Below are 14,887 nucleotides of genomic sequence, written 5' to 3'. Positions count from 1 at the left end.
AAAAAAATTCTAATTATAGAATGTGATTATTGGATCATGTGCAATCATGTAAGATTTTTTTTTTATAATTAGAAAAGAGGAGATTCATACATTATTCTTTAGGCATGAGGATCATACATCAACTAATGAACTAAATAATCGAATGCGTATAGTCGTGTAAAATCTAAATAAGTAAATTTTCAATAATAGAATGTAGTAATAAATTAGTCAAAATTTAGATAAACTTAAATGTACGTGCAGTTAATCCTTGCAATAAACATTAAACGACTTTGACTTGTTAGGTTGTTGATACCTTGAGTACTTTATTATATCAAATTAAGTCGACAAAGAATCGGAATTAATTGAAAATTCATGTATGTATTTATTAGTTCTTGACCCTTCTGTTTTTTTTCTCCAGTTTTTTCTACTCTAAATTCAATACAAATCCATCCTAGATTAGGGTCATGGAGGGAACAGTGTATATGAAACCACGGCAGAAACCATGAAGATAAGGGTCATTCCTTGAAATGAAATGTATATTCTAATCTAGTATGTGAGAGGAAGATACGAATTTGTTGGATTTTTAGAGGCGTATTACATGGGAATTTGAGCAAGTTTTCCTGGAGAAATAAATTAGAGATGGAAAAGAAGAGAAACTTCCTTTCCGTCATAGAATTCTTTACACTTGAAATGATACATTTCCTCCCTTTATCTAAAAAATTAAGTGTATACGCACCAACAGCATGAACATTTATGGTTAATGAATTAATGCGTGAGGTAGCTAGGGGAAAAGACAAAAAATTATAAAGCATGTTATGTACATGTATTAACAGGTTTATACCGGCAAAGAAGGATGAGGTTGAGGTTCCATACAACTCGAAATCCTATCTACTATCTGGCTCATATCTGGCCTCCCTTCTGAATTTTCAAGCAGTGCTGCATTGGCTAGATCAGTCAAGACTTTCAGTTGCTCTAAGTTTGCATCTCCATTGAGTTTTGGGTCCAACATTTTAGCCAGAACCTCAACATCATGATGTTTCCTGCATTCTTCCGTCCAGTCTGCCAATGTGACAGAGCCTTGTGTTGATTTCAAACCCGTTATCAGTTCTAGCAGCAGGACCCCAAAGCTATAGACATCACTCTTCGGTGATACCAGGCCTGTTTTGAGGTAATTGGTGTCAACATAACCAAATGAACCTTTGATGATGGTTGGGTTTTGACAGCCTGGCTTGTCATAGCCCAATTTACAAAGCCCGAAATCTGCAAGCTTGGCCTGGTTATTGTCAATTAGAAGAATGTTAGAGGACTTGACATCTCTGTGGATTATGGGTGGATCAGCTTGAGAATGGAGGTAGTCCAGGGCTCGAGCAATGTCGAGGGCAATGCTCAACCTGTTTGACCATGACAGTATCCCTGAGGATTGGCCATGGTATGTGTGCATCCTGTCAAAGAGACTCTTGTTTGGCACGTATTCCAGCAGTAGAAGTTGTTCTCCTGCTTCAACATTTTAAGGCAAATTGTTAGTTATATGTAAACATAAGCCCAACCCAAGCCAGAACAACTCTTTCTGTACATGGGAACGATCACCCAAAGAAATGAGAGATGGATCATGCTGGCTCACTTGCAGGGAAGGCAAGGCTAGGGCCTGAGCCCATAACTGGAGCAAGATAGTTTGTTCACAAATGAGGTAGGTAAGGAACTTATCAAAATGGTCTGATTTTGAATTGGGTCATTGCTTCTGGGTTAAAATCTGTCAATATTATCTAAGAAAAATAGTTGTCAATTTAGAAAAAAAATAAAAGACTGCATGTCAAGAAGTTCTTGATGAATTCTAGCCGTATATTCTCATAGAATGGTAACTATATTTTGAGCATGGAATATGCTTTAACACAATTGTTACAAATACTTCGTAGGATACTTTCAGGAATTTATGCATAAGGGATGGAGAGAAATTGGTCACCTTTTTCCAAGCAGAAGCCCAGCAATCCCACCAAATTTGGATGAGAAATCCTAAGCAAGACAGAAACCTCGTCCAAGAAGACCTTTTTGCTGCCACCTCTCTGCTCCATCACACGCTTGACAGCTCCGAATTTTCCATCACCAAGCTCAGCAAGATACACAAAAGAAGTGGCTCCAACCCCAATCCTAATCCTAAAATCACTAGTCGCCATTTTCAGCTCTTCAAGTGCGTAAGTCCTGGTAACGACACCAATATTGCAGCACAAACTGCAGCTCTTTCTTGAAGGTTGCTGATGATCATTATTGTTTTTTCCTTCCCTGTGCAGCTTTTCCTGATCTGCACATTTGCTTGCCTGTGCCTCAAGGTAGAGGGCAAACTTCTTTAAGATCATTGTGACAAGGATTACTAGCAGAATTGCACCCATAATCCATAGGTGCCTCCACCTTGTGGAAAACCCAAGGAACCACATGATGGTTTAAACTATCTTCGGCTAATTTCTTCTTTTTCTGATATAGGTACGTTGTAACAGCTTGGAAGAGAAATTAGAGGCCGTAGGGGAAGTGGGAGGTCTTCCCTCTTCACTCTTTAGAGACGGGTCAAGGAAGAAAAACATTGACGAAGATTCATAGAATTGGATTTTTGCATGCTGGGAGAGTTAAAAAGCAGCTATAATATGTCACCATGCGAAGGGAATAATCACTGCATAAGGGTCTTAAACCTGTCTCATTATTTGTTGTCCATTTCCTGTGCAGCATAAAAGCTGCAATTCTCAACCCAATGATAGTATTAATCTATTACTTTATATGTATGGTTGGTAAGAATAAAAAAATGGGTAGCTGCTATTTATTTACTTAAAACAAAAGGTTCATGTGATTTGGTGATTGAATGAAATTTCAACTGCGTGGTAGAGGAGAGAATGCTGCGCAGGACTGGCGTGCAAGATTCCCTTCCTATCCACCTTCCCGAAATAGAATTCCAATAAGGGAAATTCCTGTAAGTTTATATATATATATATCTATATCATTAAATTAAATATTCATATGTAAAACTAATATTATAAATAAATACTCTTTCTGTTTCATTTTCTTTTTTTCATCGTTCCTTTTCCTTTATATTAAATAAAAATATTTTTTAGACACTTAAAACTCTTTCTTTTTTTTTATTACAAATATATTTTTCATGATTTTTTTACTTCTTCATATTAACAAATATTAAATATATATTAAAAAAATTTAAATTTTAATACAAAATATATAAAATTGAAATTTTTTTATCTTAATTTCTATAAAAATAAAAAATTAAAAACAAAGAGAATATGAAACTTTGTCTTCCCCATGAACATCCAGACCATGTTTATGAGCCTCTCTCGACAGTGTAATTCTGACAGAGAAATCAATATCTCTCGTGTTTTGTATTTGTATCCTTCTTCCTATCAAGGTCCTTGTTTTCCCCCTTTAGTTATATCCTTTCATTTATCTTATAAAATAAAGTAGCCAATAGAAAGAGATGTGGACCACTATATAAATTATGGTAATAACTTAATCAATAAAATTTTAAAGACAAAAATTAATATGAATTTATTGCCAATTTCGCATACTTACTGACATAAAATGAACAACAAAGAAATAAGAAAAATGTTTTAAAATAAGGTAGTGCCTGATCACGATAGAATAAGACAAAGCTCGGGAAGTTGACTCGGCTGCCGGGCTAGCGGAGCAGGTGAGTTCGTACAGCTTACAGCTATCAAATTTGATCTAAAAATTCTTTAAAAATATACATCCAACACTCTTTTGGCTTGAGATTCCATCCTGAAAAATTCAACACCAAGACAGATCAAATTTTTGCAAAGACAATGATGGTCGTCTGAGATCAGTGAGGCAATCAGGATCGAACCCACGCAAAGATGGGGGGATGGAGAAACGCAGTTCAAGAAGCTGCTGGTTCCAAACCGCTGTTTCTGACCATATACGCCACCGTTATAGTGGGGATAGTGGTGTCTTCGTTTTACGTATTCTCTGCCATTTACTCTCCATCCGCTTCCACCACTCAGTCTGTCTCTACTTCTTGGCTTTCATCTCCTTCTCTCTCCCAAAGTAAGCTGCTTTTTCCTTTCTTTCTTTCTTTAAGCTTCTGGGTTTTCTTCTCATTTTATGCAAATGTTGAACATATGTTATTAGAAAAACCAAGTAACATCATATTCGTTACTGGGTCCTTGTCAAAATGAAACCTTGTTCATGGGTTGGAAGAACAGAGCTCAATTTTTTTGCATTTCTTTTATTTTTGTTAGTTTGACTTTTTGTTTGTATTTTAAGTGTTGTCTACTTCTAGTTTTATTAGTTCTTGCTATAAGTTTTTTTTTTTTTTTTAACTTGTGAATTGGCCATATTTTTTGTGGAATTATAATGCAACTTTTGCATAAATGCCTCTTTGGTTGTATGTTACAAGAATTGTTTTGATGCCTTTTATGACGATGTTCTGCCTCACTACATCAACTTCACTCTTTTAGCTTTTCCTTTTTCCGATACATGATTCTCGTAACTGATCTCCTCAACTCAATCAATACGGCAGATGGGGTTTCTCTTTCCAGTGGTCAGTCAATCAACATTTCTCAACCTTCAGGAATTGCATCACAACCTGGCAGCAACAACCTGAGACCTATTTGGGAGGCTCCACCTCGTACTTCAAAAATGCCACCTTTAAAGTTCTTTAGTCTAACAAAAGAACTGGTCGAAGAAAGGGCAAAAGATAATGTCATTATAGTCACTTTTGGTAACTTTGCATTTATGGATTTCATCCTGACTTGGGTTAAACACTTGACAGATCTTGGTGTTTCTAATCTTCTTGTTGGTAAGTTGTCAAATCTTCTAGCAGTCACATAAGCAGAAATTGTGCTTAAAAGTGGACAATAAATTGGAATTGTTGTGATTTAGGTGCTATGGACACCAAACTTTTGAAGGCTTTGTATTGGAAAGGTATTCCAGCCTTCGATATGGGCAGCCATATGAGCACAATTGATGTTGGCTGGGGCTCTCCTACATTTCATAAAATGGGGAGAGAGAAGGTCTTACTTATAAATGCTATACTTCCTTTTGGTTATGAGCTATTGATGTGTGATACAGACATGGTGTGGTTGAAGGTATTATTCTATGCACGTTACTTTGATTGTTCCTCTCTAAATCAAGCCTCTCTTTATTTTTTACTTGATACTAAGCATTATTTTGATTGTTTCATTTTTTTCCTAAAGTAGATAAGTTTTATTTTATTAGAATGTCATCATACTGTGGAAGAATATAGATTTCTCTGATTCTCTAAGAGCCAAAATTTCAGTGATAAAAATACTAGTGGTTCCTGGGTATTGTGCTCTCTAAAAGTTAATAAATTCACTTAGTGTGTTTTTGTTGGCTTGTGTAATGTTTTTTATCGTGCCACCGTATACATACCTTTTTTATGAAAAAGAAACTTGATGCCGTTATTTCATTTTATTTTACTTCATGATCCTTTATGGTCACTTCAGAAGATATACATGAAAGTCATAATTCATATGCCATCTTCCTTTGACAGAATCCACTTCCATATCTTGCTCGGTACCCGGATGCAGACGTCTTAACTTCAAGTGACCAAGTTGTGCCAACAGTTGTTGATGACAGATTGGCTGACTGGAAACAAGGTAAAAAAATGTTTAAAAAATTATTGCCTTTTCATCTTCTTATCCTGTTTTCAAGTCGTGCCCCAATGTAGTGTTGTTATAGGAGACCTGCCCTCATCTTTTTTAAGAGAGGGGGGGAGGGGGATGACATATGTGGTTCTGAACTTAGCGTATTCTGTGCTGGCTCTAGATTGTTTTTTCTTTCTATGTTGTAAGTGTAAAACCCTTCTTGTACTGAGCATGAATTGCTCAGTTTGCACTACAGCCGTAAGCCTGCCTTTCCCTTTGTTGTTGACATGCATGCATTCTGTCAGAGCTTAAGTCACATGGCTATTTTGCACATTTATCACTTTCTTCTTTTAACTCATATATGGCCATTCTTGTAACTCCTTTGGTAAAATTGATTCTTTCTTTTCCTTGAACAGTTGGTGCCGCGTACAATATAGGAATTTTCCACTGGCGGCCGACAGAGCCTGCAATAAAACTGGCAAAAGAATGGAAAGATATGCTTTTAGCTGATGATAAGATATGGGATCAGAATGGATTTAATGAACTTGTACGTAAGCAGTCAGGGCCGGCCGTTGATGACGATAGTGGACTTTTTTATGCTTTTGATGGAAATCTCAAGCTGGGAATTCTGCCAGAAAGTATATTTTGTAGTGGACACACTTATTTTGTTCAGGTAGGATCCATATGTTAGTTCTTGGCGATTTTGCTGTAGTCTCATCCTGTTTTTATTTTACTGATGGTTGTTAAAGTTCAGTTTCATCACTTATATTTCTTTACATGTTTATGCCTGTGAATTATCTTGCATGTACCTGTTAATAAATAGCAGCGTATGTTGTACACCAAGCATGCCCTAAGCCCTAATTTTATTGGCAGGCCATGTATGAACAACTTAGGCTGGAGCCATACGCTTTGCACACCACGTTCCAGTATGCTGGTACTGAGGGAAAGCGTCATCGACTGCGGGAGGCCATGGTTTTCTATGATCCACCAGAGTACTATGATGCGCCAGGTAGTTTTGTGCCAGCTATTTACTAGGCGTGATGTTAGAAGCTTATTAGCATTACAAATGTTGTATACCTACTATAAAGCATTAGGTATTTTTGTTCCAGCTGTATTAAAGATTTGATTTTAGGATGTATATTGTTTTCACTGATGCATTATACCTCGAGTGCCCCTTAATTGATAATTGGAGTTTAAGCCAGTTTTTGCATCCTTACGAGCTTCAGTTATATTTCTAGATCTGACAGGGACATGCTAAACTCTTTGTAAGTTTTTTCATTCTTGTGGAGGTGAAGGGGTCATACCTCATACGGATTATAGGCATCCAACATATGCAATGTGGGTATTTTGGGATGAAGTAAATATTCCATGTAACATACTGTTTGCTTATGTTGTTGTCCTCGTTTATGATTTATTTGCTTTCCCCATTAATATATGATTGTTAAAACTTTATGTAACAGAGGATTTGGCTATGTTGATTATCCTCTATGCATGAGGAATATAATTCCATAGGCTGTTTTTCTCGTATTTGATACCACTCCTATTATGTTTTCTGCCCGTGTTGGTTAGGAAGGGATGCAGGAAAGCCTACTATCCAGCAAGTTTATCAGGGAAACTTTGAGTTTTATAGTGAACTAAACACATTTTTAACTTTTATCTTTGTCCCCATTTTAAACAAATGGGGTATATAGTTCATTCTGATTTCAACTTCTTAAGCGATGAAGATAAAGTCAAATGGAATTTTAGATCTTGATACTTGCTTTAAAGAACTTTAACAGCATGTTTAATGCTGCCAGTTAACTTATTGAAGGAACTATGCAGGAGGATTCTTGTCATTTAAACCTTCTATTCCAAAGAGCTTGTTACTGGAGGGGGAGAATAATCTCGAATCACACTTCTCTCTTATTAATTACCAAGTATGAATTTATCAATATATAACTTCTAGCTTCTGCCACTTAGATGCTCTGTGTTTGTACTCATAACTTACTGTTTTGACAATTCTATTCAGATGAAACAAATAAGGTCAGCGCTTGCTATTGCTTCATTGCTGAACCGTACGCTGGTGAGAGCCCTGTGATCACTTAGCATGATTGTCTTAAGAGTTTGTGATTACTATTCTAATGAGTTTGTGAAGGAAAATTGAACCAAAGTGTCAAAGTGGTTCTTAGAAGAGATTCTTAGCTTACACCCTTAAAGTATGAGTTTTAACATGAATTAGTTGTGCCTAGCGGTAACAAAAATAATCAAGCAACAACATCTGTAATTTAAAAATTCATCATCTGTTGTGCAAGTGGTAAAGCATTCTGTGGTGAAGGTTATCTAATTCGTTCCAAATGTAAGCTTGGGTGTTGCATTTGCATAAGTTTATCTAATTATCTTTTTTGCTTCTCACTGTGTAAATTTCAGGTTATGCCTCCACTATGGTGCAGGTTGGATCGGCTGTGGTTTCCACATCCTGGAGTTTTGGTGGGGTCAATGACTAGACAACCTTTTCTCTGCCCTTTGGACCATGTCTTTGAGGTATATATTAGTTGACTGTCAGAACCATTATTTCATTTTCTTGTTTCAGCTGGAAACAACCTTTTCATGTTGTAGCAGTTTTTTCCCTCCTTGTTATGTGTGCGTCCATGAAATTCCATAGTATCTCCAAGTCAGAGCACTTCATTTAGCCTCTTTTAAAGTACAGCGTAATTGCAAGGAGCTTGTGGAAGGTGCTTGCTGTAGACATTCTTGTTGACTTTCAACAGTGGAATATCTGTTCAGAACAGTCCTGAGAAATCTTTTGGGATTTTTTTTTTTTTTGAGTGAATCAGGATGTGGACATTCTAATGTACATTACCAACTTGTTACGAACTCATTTTAGTTTGTTTAGACTTTTTAAGCTTATTTCTTCTGGTTGGTTCATACTTTTCTCAATGGATATCAAATTTTGAAACCCTTAAGATCAGTCCTAGTCTTTTTATTTTGGTCAAATTCTGGATATTGACTTACAAACCAATTAGGCTAATAACTTAAAACTGTGTTCATTTAGTCCATGAGTCTTCTGATTGAGCTCAACCTCTCCTTCAGAGTTCTATTATTGGAAGATGCTTTATTAGAGCGTGAGAACTTGTAATTCTAAGGAATATACTATGCCCTGTAGGTAAATGTCATGTTGAAAGACCTTCCAGTGGAGGAATTTGGTCCGGCAATCAACATCAGAGAGTACTCTTTTCTGAACAATCCATTGTTGCCCCAACAAGTAAATGAATATCAGTGGTATAAATTTAAATTGTTTCTTTTCTATGATCTCCTTCGGGAAACTTTAGTTTGGAATGTTGTTTCAGGTAAAGGAGTTGTGGCTTGATGTTCAGCTTTGTCAAGAAGGAACTGAAGATTGCCATGCATCAAGCAACACAAGTAGACCAGGTCTTTTAAGATTTCCAAAACACAGCGGTGAAGAAACGGTATGGCAGATTCTTTATTTGCTTATATGAAGTATCTTCTTCATAGAAGTGCAATCACTTCCAATATTCTTGATGAATAACATCTGTATTTTTTATTTGTTGGACTTAATACAATGACCTTCTGCTAGACTGTTGAGTTTTGATTGTAGCTAAAATTGGAAAATATGTTCAGAACTATTAGGCTATCCATTTAGTATCGTTCTTAAAAAGCTTTGTCTTTGGTGCACAGCTGCTAGGAGATTGTTCTAGGATGCTGAATGATATCTGTATGTCAAAATTGTGATTGGATCTAGAAATTTTTGTTTTGGGGGTTTGAATGGCAAGGTGGAATGAGGTTTAGTGATTAGTGAAGCGATTTCTTAAGTAGTACCTGAGCCGATATTGCTACTTGTATGTTGAGGAGACCAAACTGTTATTTAAAACCAAATGACCAAGTACTAACATTTATATCAGTAGAAACATTAAGTAATTCGTGTTTCTCTTCTTAAAGTGAAAGAGAGACTCTTTTTCTTTTTCTTGATATGTAGCTTTATGACCCAAGAGTGCATCATTCTTAAGTTTCTGAAGGGGTTCTTTGGCTGTTGAGCTAGAAATCAGAGGTTGAGCTTGTAGGATAACTAACTATTCGTTTTTATTTTCCTCTTAAGAAATGGAAGGGAGGAATGACTGATAAGTATGATAATAAACACTTTTGCACTAGAATTGGACTCTAGAAAGTATAAAATCACTAAAGGATAGAGGGCAAGATTTTCAGGTTAGGTTTAAAAGCATCTTGGATTAGTTTATTTAGATATATATACATGCACGAATCATTTTAGTTACAGCTTATAAATTATTACTGATTAGTCACTGAAAAGTATTAATGTGGCTTTAATCTGTTAAAATAGGCTACTTCCTTGCAAGAATTGACTTTTCAATCTCCATAGAGAAATGGAAGCGGATGAAATAGATCCTATGCAGTGAATTGTTCCATGATAAATATATGCGAGTTACACTGCATCATACAAAGTTTTCATTGATTAAACTTTTGGTTTGCCCAATATTATGAGATAAACTTTTCCTTCAGTTAGGCAGTAGTTTGAGTTTAGGTTGGTCAAATATAGCAAATATTGCTATTGCTGTCCCGCTGGGAAATGGCTATAAGTTTTGCTAGATTGGAGGTTAATATAAGTTCATATTTGAGACTGTAAATTAGTTACTTTCATTCTGTTTGTAATTTCATGAAACTGCTATTAATACTATGTCCATGCTATTAGCAATGTCTTAAACAAATCCGTTGTTAACATTGTTGGCTTGATATTGACCTTGTTGAATTCTAATACTAAATTACAGTTCAAGACAGTGTTCTCTGCATTCAAGGATGTCAAAGTAATTCAATTCTCTTCCATGCAAGATGCTTTTCTTGGTTTCTCTGACAAGGCAAGTCTTTTCATCAAGCTGCAACTTCTCTCCTTCTATTATTTTACTTTATTGTTATTATACATCTAAACGTTTCATGTTTGGTTGTCTTGTACTAATATGCTAAGTGGTATATTTACACTCAGACAAGAGAGGAGAAATTCAGGAATCGTGTGAAGCGGTACGTAGGTATATGGTGCTGTGTTGACAGCCACACTCCCGGACACATATATTATGACATGTACTGGGATGAGAAACCAGGCTGGAAACCTGCCCCACCTCAAACCCCAGAGGATGATCATCCGCCATTCTGAGGCCCCATGCCAATATTATCAAAATATGGCCAAGTTGTCGGAGACAGAAAAATGAGAAACAGAAATCTGTTCAAAGCTGTTTTCATCTTTGTAGCTGGGATGAGGTTGTATCACTTTACAGAGGAAAAATGTCCAGAATCTGAAATTTGAAATAGTGAAGGGCTGATTTGTTTTTCACCCCTTTGCTAGTGTAACTGTAGGTAAAAAAATTTTTGACTTGTATTTAACCTTTCCACAATACTAAATAAAAAGGAAATGAAGCTAATGATTTGAAGGAAGTTATGGTGCCTACTGAAGGACCCTGTTTCATGACTGGCTTATTACTGCTTTCATAAGATGATTTAAGATGTTTGCCTTTTACTTTTCTTCTATAACTTCTTGCTTTAATACATTCTTCTTCTCTTTAAAGCCGATTCTGAAGTAGCCTATGGAAAGATGAGTTCACTTTCCCTCTAATCTGTTCTGGGATCACCTACTCTGATTACAGTCCAGCAAGGTTTTAGCTTTTCAAAGCCGAACTCTCAGAGTTCCTCTGGTAACATAAGCCATGACAGTAGGGAGAATGGTTCCAAAGCCTTTAAAGCCTGATTGGTCATATACTATCATGTTTATAGTTGCAAATGCATCAGGTTAGTTCAATTGATAAACAGACGATTTCCATTTCTTTGTCAATAGAGAGTAAAATCTTATACGTATTAAGTCGTTATAACAGAGTTCGTTTGAAAGGAGAGTACACTCAAGGAAAGCCTACCCGACCATATTAACAAATAAGTTAAAAAAAAAAAAATCGTTTAGAGCGCTTTAATTTGACGCAGAGTTCTAGTTTTCAACACAGCTGCAGCTCCTTGCTCCTTTCCGGGACTTGAGATTATGAGCGCTATCCCCTCCAATTCCTGGCTGGAACCAGAGCTCCAAGTCTCCAACACAATTGTATTGTACTTAAAAATTCTGCTGGTTTTTATCAATTAAGATGTAACAGATAACAGATGAACATTCCCCACTCCAAAAGGGTATGTAACATTGAATGGGTAGTTGTTGGGCAGTTAGGTCCTTTAGGCACACATCAAAAGCAATCTTCCCAGGAGACTTCATAGGAATAAGGAGGTCCTTCTTCTGTTCAGCCTTGTTGCCTCAGCACCAAAATTTCTCAATTAGAATTGTTGTTAGCTGCAAGCTCAAAAATCCCATCTTGTTTATTGAATCATATGGCCTCTTCCCAAATGCTCATCCTCTTTGTACTGTTAATTCCCTTCATTTTTCTACTGTCCTTCAACCATCCGCCAAAATGCCCCAACGAGAGCCACATCAGCAGTATACCCAGTTTTACAATGTCCTTGATCTCCTTAAATCCTCCGTGGGAAGACCCAACCTAGTAACAGCCACAACCGCCCATTGCTCAGCAATCAAGATTGGTGCTCTTGCTCACTTGCCAGCTTGCACCTCTCTCCTCACTGCTTATTCAAGAGCCAAAGATTTCAACTCATCCTTGGCTTTATTTGACGATTTTGATGACAAAGATATCATCTTTAGGAATGCTATAATCAGTGCTGCTGTTGAAAATAAGTCCTATGGTGTTGCCATGCAGTTTTTTATTGAAATGGTTGAAGTGGGTTGTGGTTTTGATTCTATAACTTTGCTACTTGCTGTGTCAGCTTTATCCCATATGAAGTACTCGATACATGGGAAGAGTCTTCACTGTTTGAGCATAAAAGTGGGAATGCTTTGCGATTGTAGTTTATGTAATGCTCTATTAGACATGTATGCTAAATGTGGTGACTTGACCTCTTTTGAGTCTATGTTTGCACGGATGGAAAGTAGAGATGCTGTTTCTTGGAATTCAATGATAAATGGTTTTCTTTATAATGGTCATCCTGCAAAGGCCCTGTGGTGTTTCAAAGAGATGATTTATTTGGGAGCTAGAGTGGATACTGTGAGTTTATCAAGTGCTATCTCAGCATCTGCTGCTTTGGAGGAGTTAACTTCTGGTCAAGTCATTCATGGATGGGGAATAAAACTGGGGTACAAATCTGACATCTCGTGTTCCAACTCTCTGATTTCATTATATTCAAAGTATGGAGATACTGAAGCTTCAGAGTCGGTGTTTAATGAAATGGTGTATAAGGATGTCATTTCATGGAATGCAATGATTGGGGGGTTTGCCTCAAATGGAAAGACTTTGGAAACGTTTGATCTGCTTTACAAAATGCAACTAACAGGATATGCTCAGCCTGACATGGTGACTTTAGTTACCTTAATGTCATTTTGTGCAGAGAGGATGTTATTGAGAGAAGGGAGAAGTATTCATGGATATGCAATTCGTAAACAGATGATATTAGATGCATCGGTGATTAATAGCCTTTTGGACATGTACTCAAAATGCAATTCTGTTGTCAAGGCAGAGTTTTTGTTCGATATGATCCCAAAAAGAGACTTGGTCTCATGGAATACAATGATCTCTTGCTACAGCCAAAACAGGCAGTCTAAAGAAGCTCAAAGTTTATTTAAGAAACTGATCCATCAGTACTCACAGTGGAGTTTGTCAACCCTATTGGCTGTTCTTCCGTCTTGCATTTCCCCCAATTCCCTCCAGTTTGGTAAATCAATTCACTGCTGGCAGCTAAAGGCAGGGTTTTCAAGCAATATTCTTGCAGTCAACTCTCTCATGCACATGTATATTAATTGTGGGGACTTGACAGCTGCTTTTATGTTGCTAGAGAAAATTTCTGCTAAAGAGGACATTGCTTGTTGGAACACTATAATTGTTGGTTGCACGCAGAATGGCCATTTCCGAGAAGCTTTAGCCACATTCAATATGATGAGGCAGGAAACAAATGTTAGACATGATGCTATCACCCTTGTAAATGTTATATCTTCTTGTGGAAATCTTGCCTTGATTTATGAAGGAAAATCCTTACATGGTCTTGCTATTAAAACTTTTTCAGGATCAGAAACTCGTGTGCAGAATGCATTAACCACTATGTATGGTAGATGCGGTCACACTAAGAGCGCAAGATCAGTGTTTGGTTTCTGTTCCAGTCGAAACTTATGTTCGTGGAACTGCATGATCTCTGCTTTTTCCCAGAATAAGGATGGAAGAAGGGCCCTTGAATTATTTCACTTTCTTGAATTTGAACCTAACGAAATCACCATTGTTGCCCTTCTCTCTGCTTGCAATCAGCTTGGATTTTTAAGGCAGGGAAAACAGATCCATGGACATGTATTCCGGTTTGGACTTTCTGGGAATTGTTATGTATCTGCAGCCCTTCTGGATATGTACAGCAATTGCGGAAGGCTGGATGTAGCCTGCCAAATATTTACTAGGTCAAAGGAGAGGTCTGTTGCAGATTGGAATTCTATGATATCTGCATATGGATACCATAGTAATGGTAAAAAGGCAGTTCAACTATTCCATGAAATGTGCGAGTCCGGACTTAGACCATCCAAAAGCACGTTCATAAATCTTTTATCAGCTTGCAGTCATTCAGGGCTTGTCAATGAAGGTCTTTGGTATTACAGCCTTATGTTGAGTGAATATGGAGTAGAACCAGTAACTGAGCACCAGGTGTGCATTGTCGATATGCTGGGGCGAGCTGGAAAACTGCAAGAAGCCTACGAATTCATCAAGCAGATAGCAAGAGATCCTGAACCTGGCGTTTGGGGAGCCATGTTAAGTGCTTGTAACTATCATGGAAACATTGAGATAGGAAGAAAAGTTGCAGAACATCTTTTTGGATTGAAACCTGAAAATGTTGGCTATTATATTTCACTGGCCAACATGTATGTCAGTGCAGGAGGATGGAAAGACGCCATGGAGTTGAGGCAAACAATCCAGGAGAGAAAATTGAAAAAGCTGCCTGCTTACAGCCTTATTGATGTTGGTTCCATGTGAAAATGATCACACCATTATTCCTTCAAATAATCGAATTTTATACTACTAATATAACCTATTCGCCAACCAACCAATTTTCATGTTCAAGTAAATCTATTGCTTTATGTTCAATTTTTTTTTTCATATTTTGTATATTTCCATTGAATTTTTGAAAATAAGTTCATATATGTGATCGTCTTGATTTTTATTTTATAGTGTCATTTGCTTTTATTAAATCCAATAATAAATAATTATGACATGCAAAAA

At 36.8% G+C, this 14,887-nt stretch overlaps 3 protein-coding genes across 4 annotated transcripts; 2 read left to right on the top strand and 1 right to left on the bottom strand.

Moving 5' to 3' along the window:
• Positions 1–740: 740 nt before the first annotated feature.
• On the bottom strand, positions 741–2,582 carry LOC18606914 (protein CYTOSOLIC ABA RECEPTOR KINASE 9-like). The gene is made up of 2 exons (XM_007040807.3): positions 1,940–2,582; positions 741–1,473 (listed from the first exon to the last, which is right to left on the bottom strand). The coding sequence occupies exons 1-2, from the start codon at positions 2,406–2,408 to the stop codon at positions 815–817; spliced, it is 1,128 nt and encodes a 375-aa protein (XP_007040869.3). The 5' UTR covers positions 2,409–2,582; the 3' UTR covers positions 741–814.
• Positions 2,583–3,524: 942 nt separating this feature from the next.
• On the top strand, positions 3,525–11,030 carry XEG113 (xyloglucanase 113). Of its 2 annotated transcripts, XM_007040803.3 has the most exons (14): positions 3,525–3,658; positions 3,772–4,032; positions 4,508–4,786; positions 4,870–5,075; positions 5,501–5,606; positions 6,011–6,267; positions 6,468–6,603; positions 7,416–7,510; positions 7,603–7,656; positions 8,001–8,114; positions 8,737–8,835; positions 8,921–9,040; positions 10,373–10,459; positions 10,585–11,030. In XM_007040803.3, exons 2-14 carry the CDS (start codon positions 3,843–3,845, stop codon positions 10,750–10,752), a joined length of 1,911 nt encoding a protein of 636 aa, XP_007040865.3. In that variant the 5' UTR covers positions 3,525–3,658; positions 3,772–3,842; the 3' UTR covers positions 10,753–11,030. The 2 variants fall into 2 exon arrangements, with proteins under 2 accessions (XP_007040865.3, XP_017973691.2); XM_018118202.2 differs by lacking the exon at positions 3,525–3,658 and having other exon boundaries at positions 3,680–4,032.
• A 598-nt stretch (positions 11,031–11,628) lies between these two features.
• Positions 11,629–14,711, top strand: LOC18606912 (Tetratricopeptide repeat (TPR)-like superfamily protein). Its single transcript, XM_007040802.3, has one exon. It carries the CDS (start codon positions 11,777–11,779, stop codon positions 14,639–14,641), a length of 2,865 nt encoding a protein of 954 aa, XP_007040864.3. The 5' UTR covers positions 11,629–11,776; the 3' UTR covers positions 14,642–14,711.
• Positions 14,712–14,887: the final 176 nt, after the last annotated feature.

This window comes from Theobroma cacao, chromosome 3 (genome assembly GCF_053813885.1).
Source record: "Theobroma cacao isolate CCN51 chromosome 3, ASM5381388v1, whole genome shotgun sequence".
Lineage (NCBI taxonomy): Eukaryota > Viridiplantae > Streptophyta > Magnoliopsida > Malvales > Malvaceae > Theobroma > Theobroma cacao.
The sequence above is the reverse complement of the archived record's forward strand: the minus strand, read 5'-3'. Positions and strand labels throughout refer to the sequence as shown.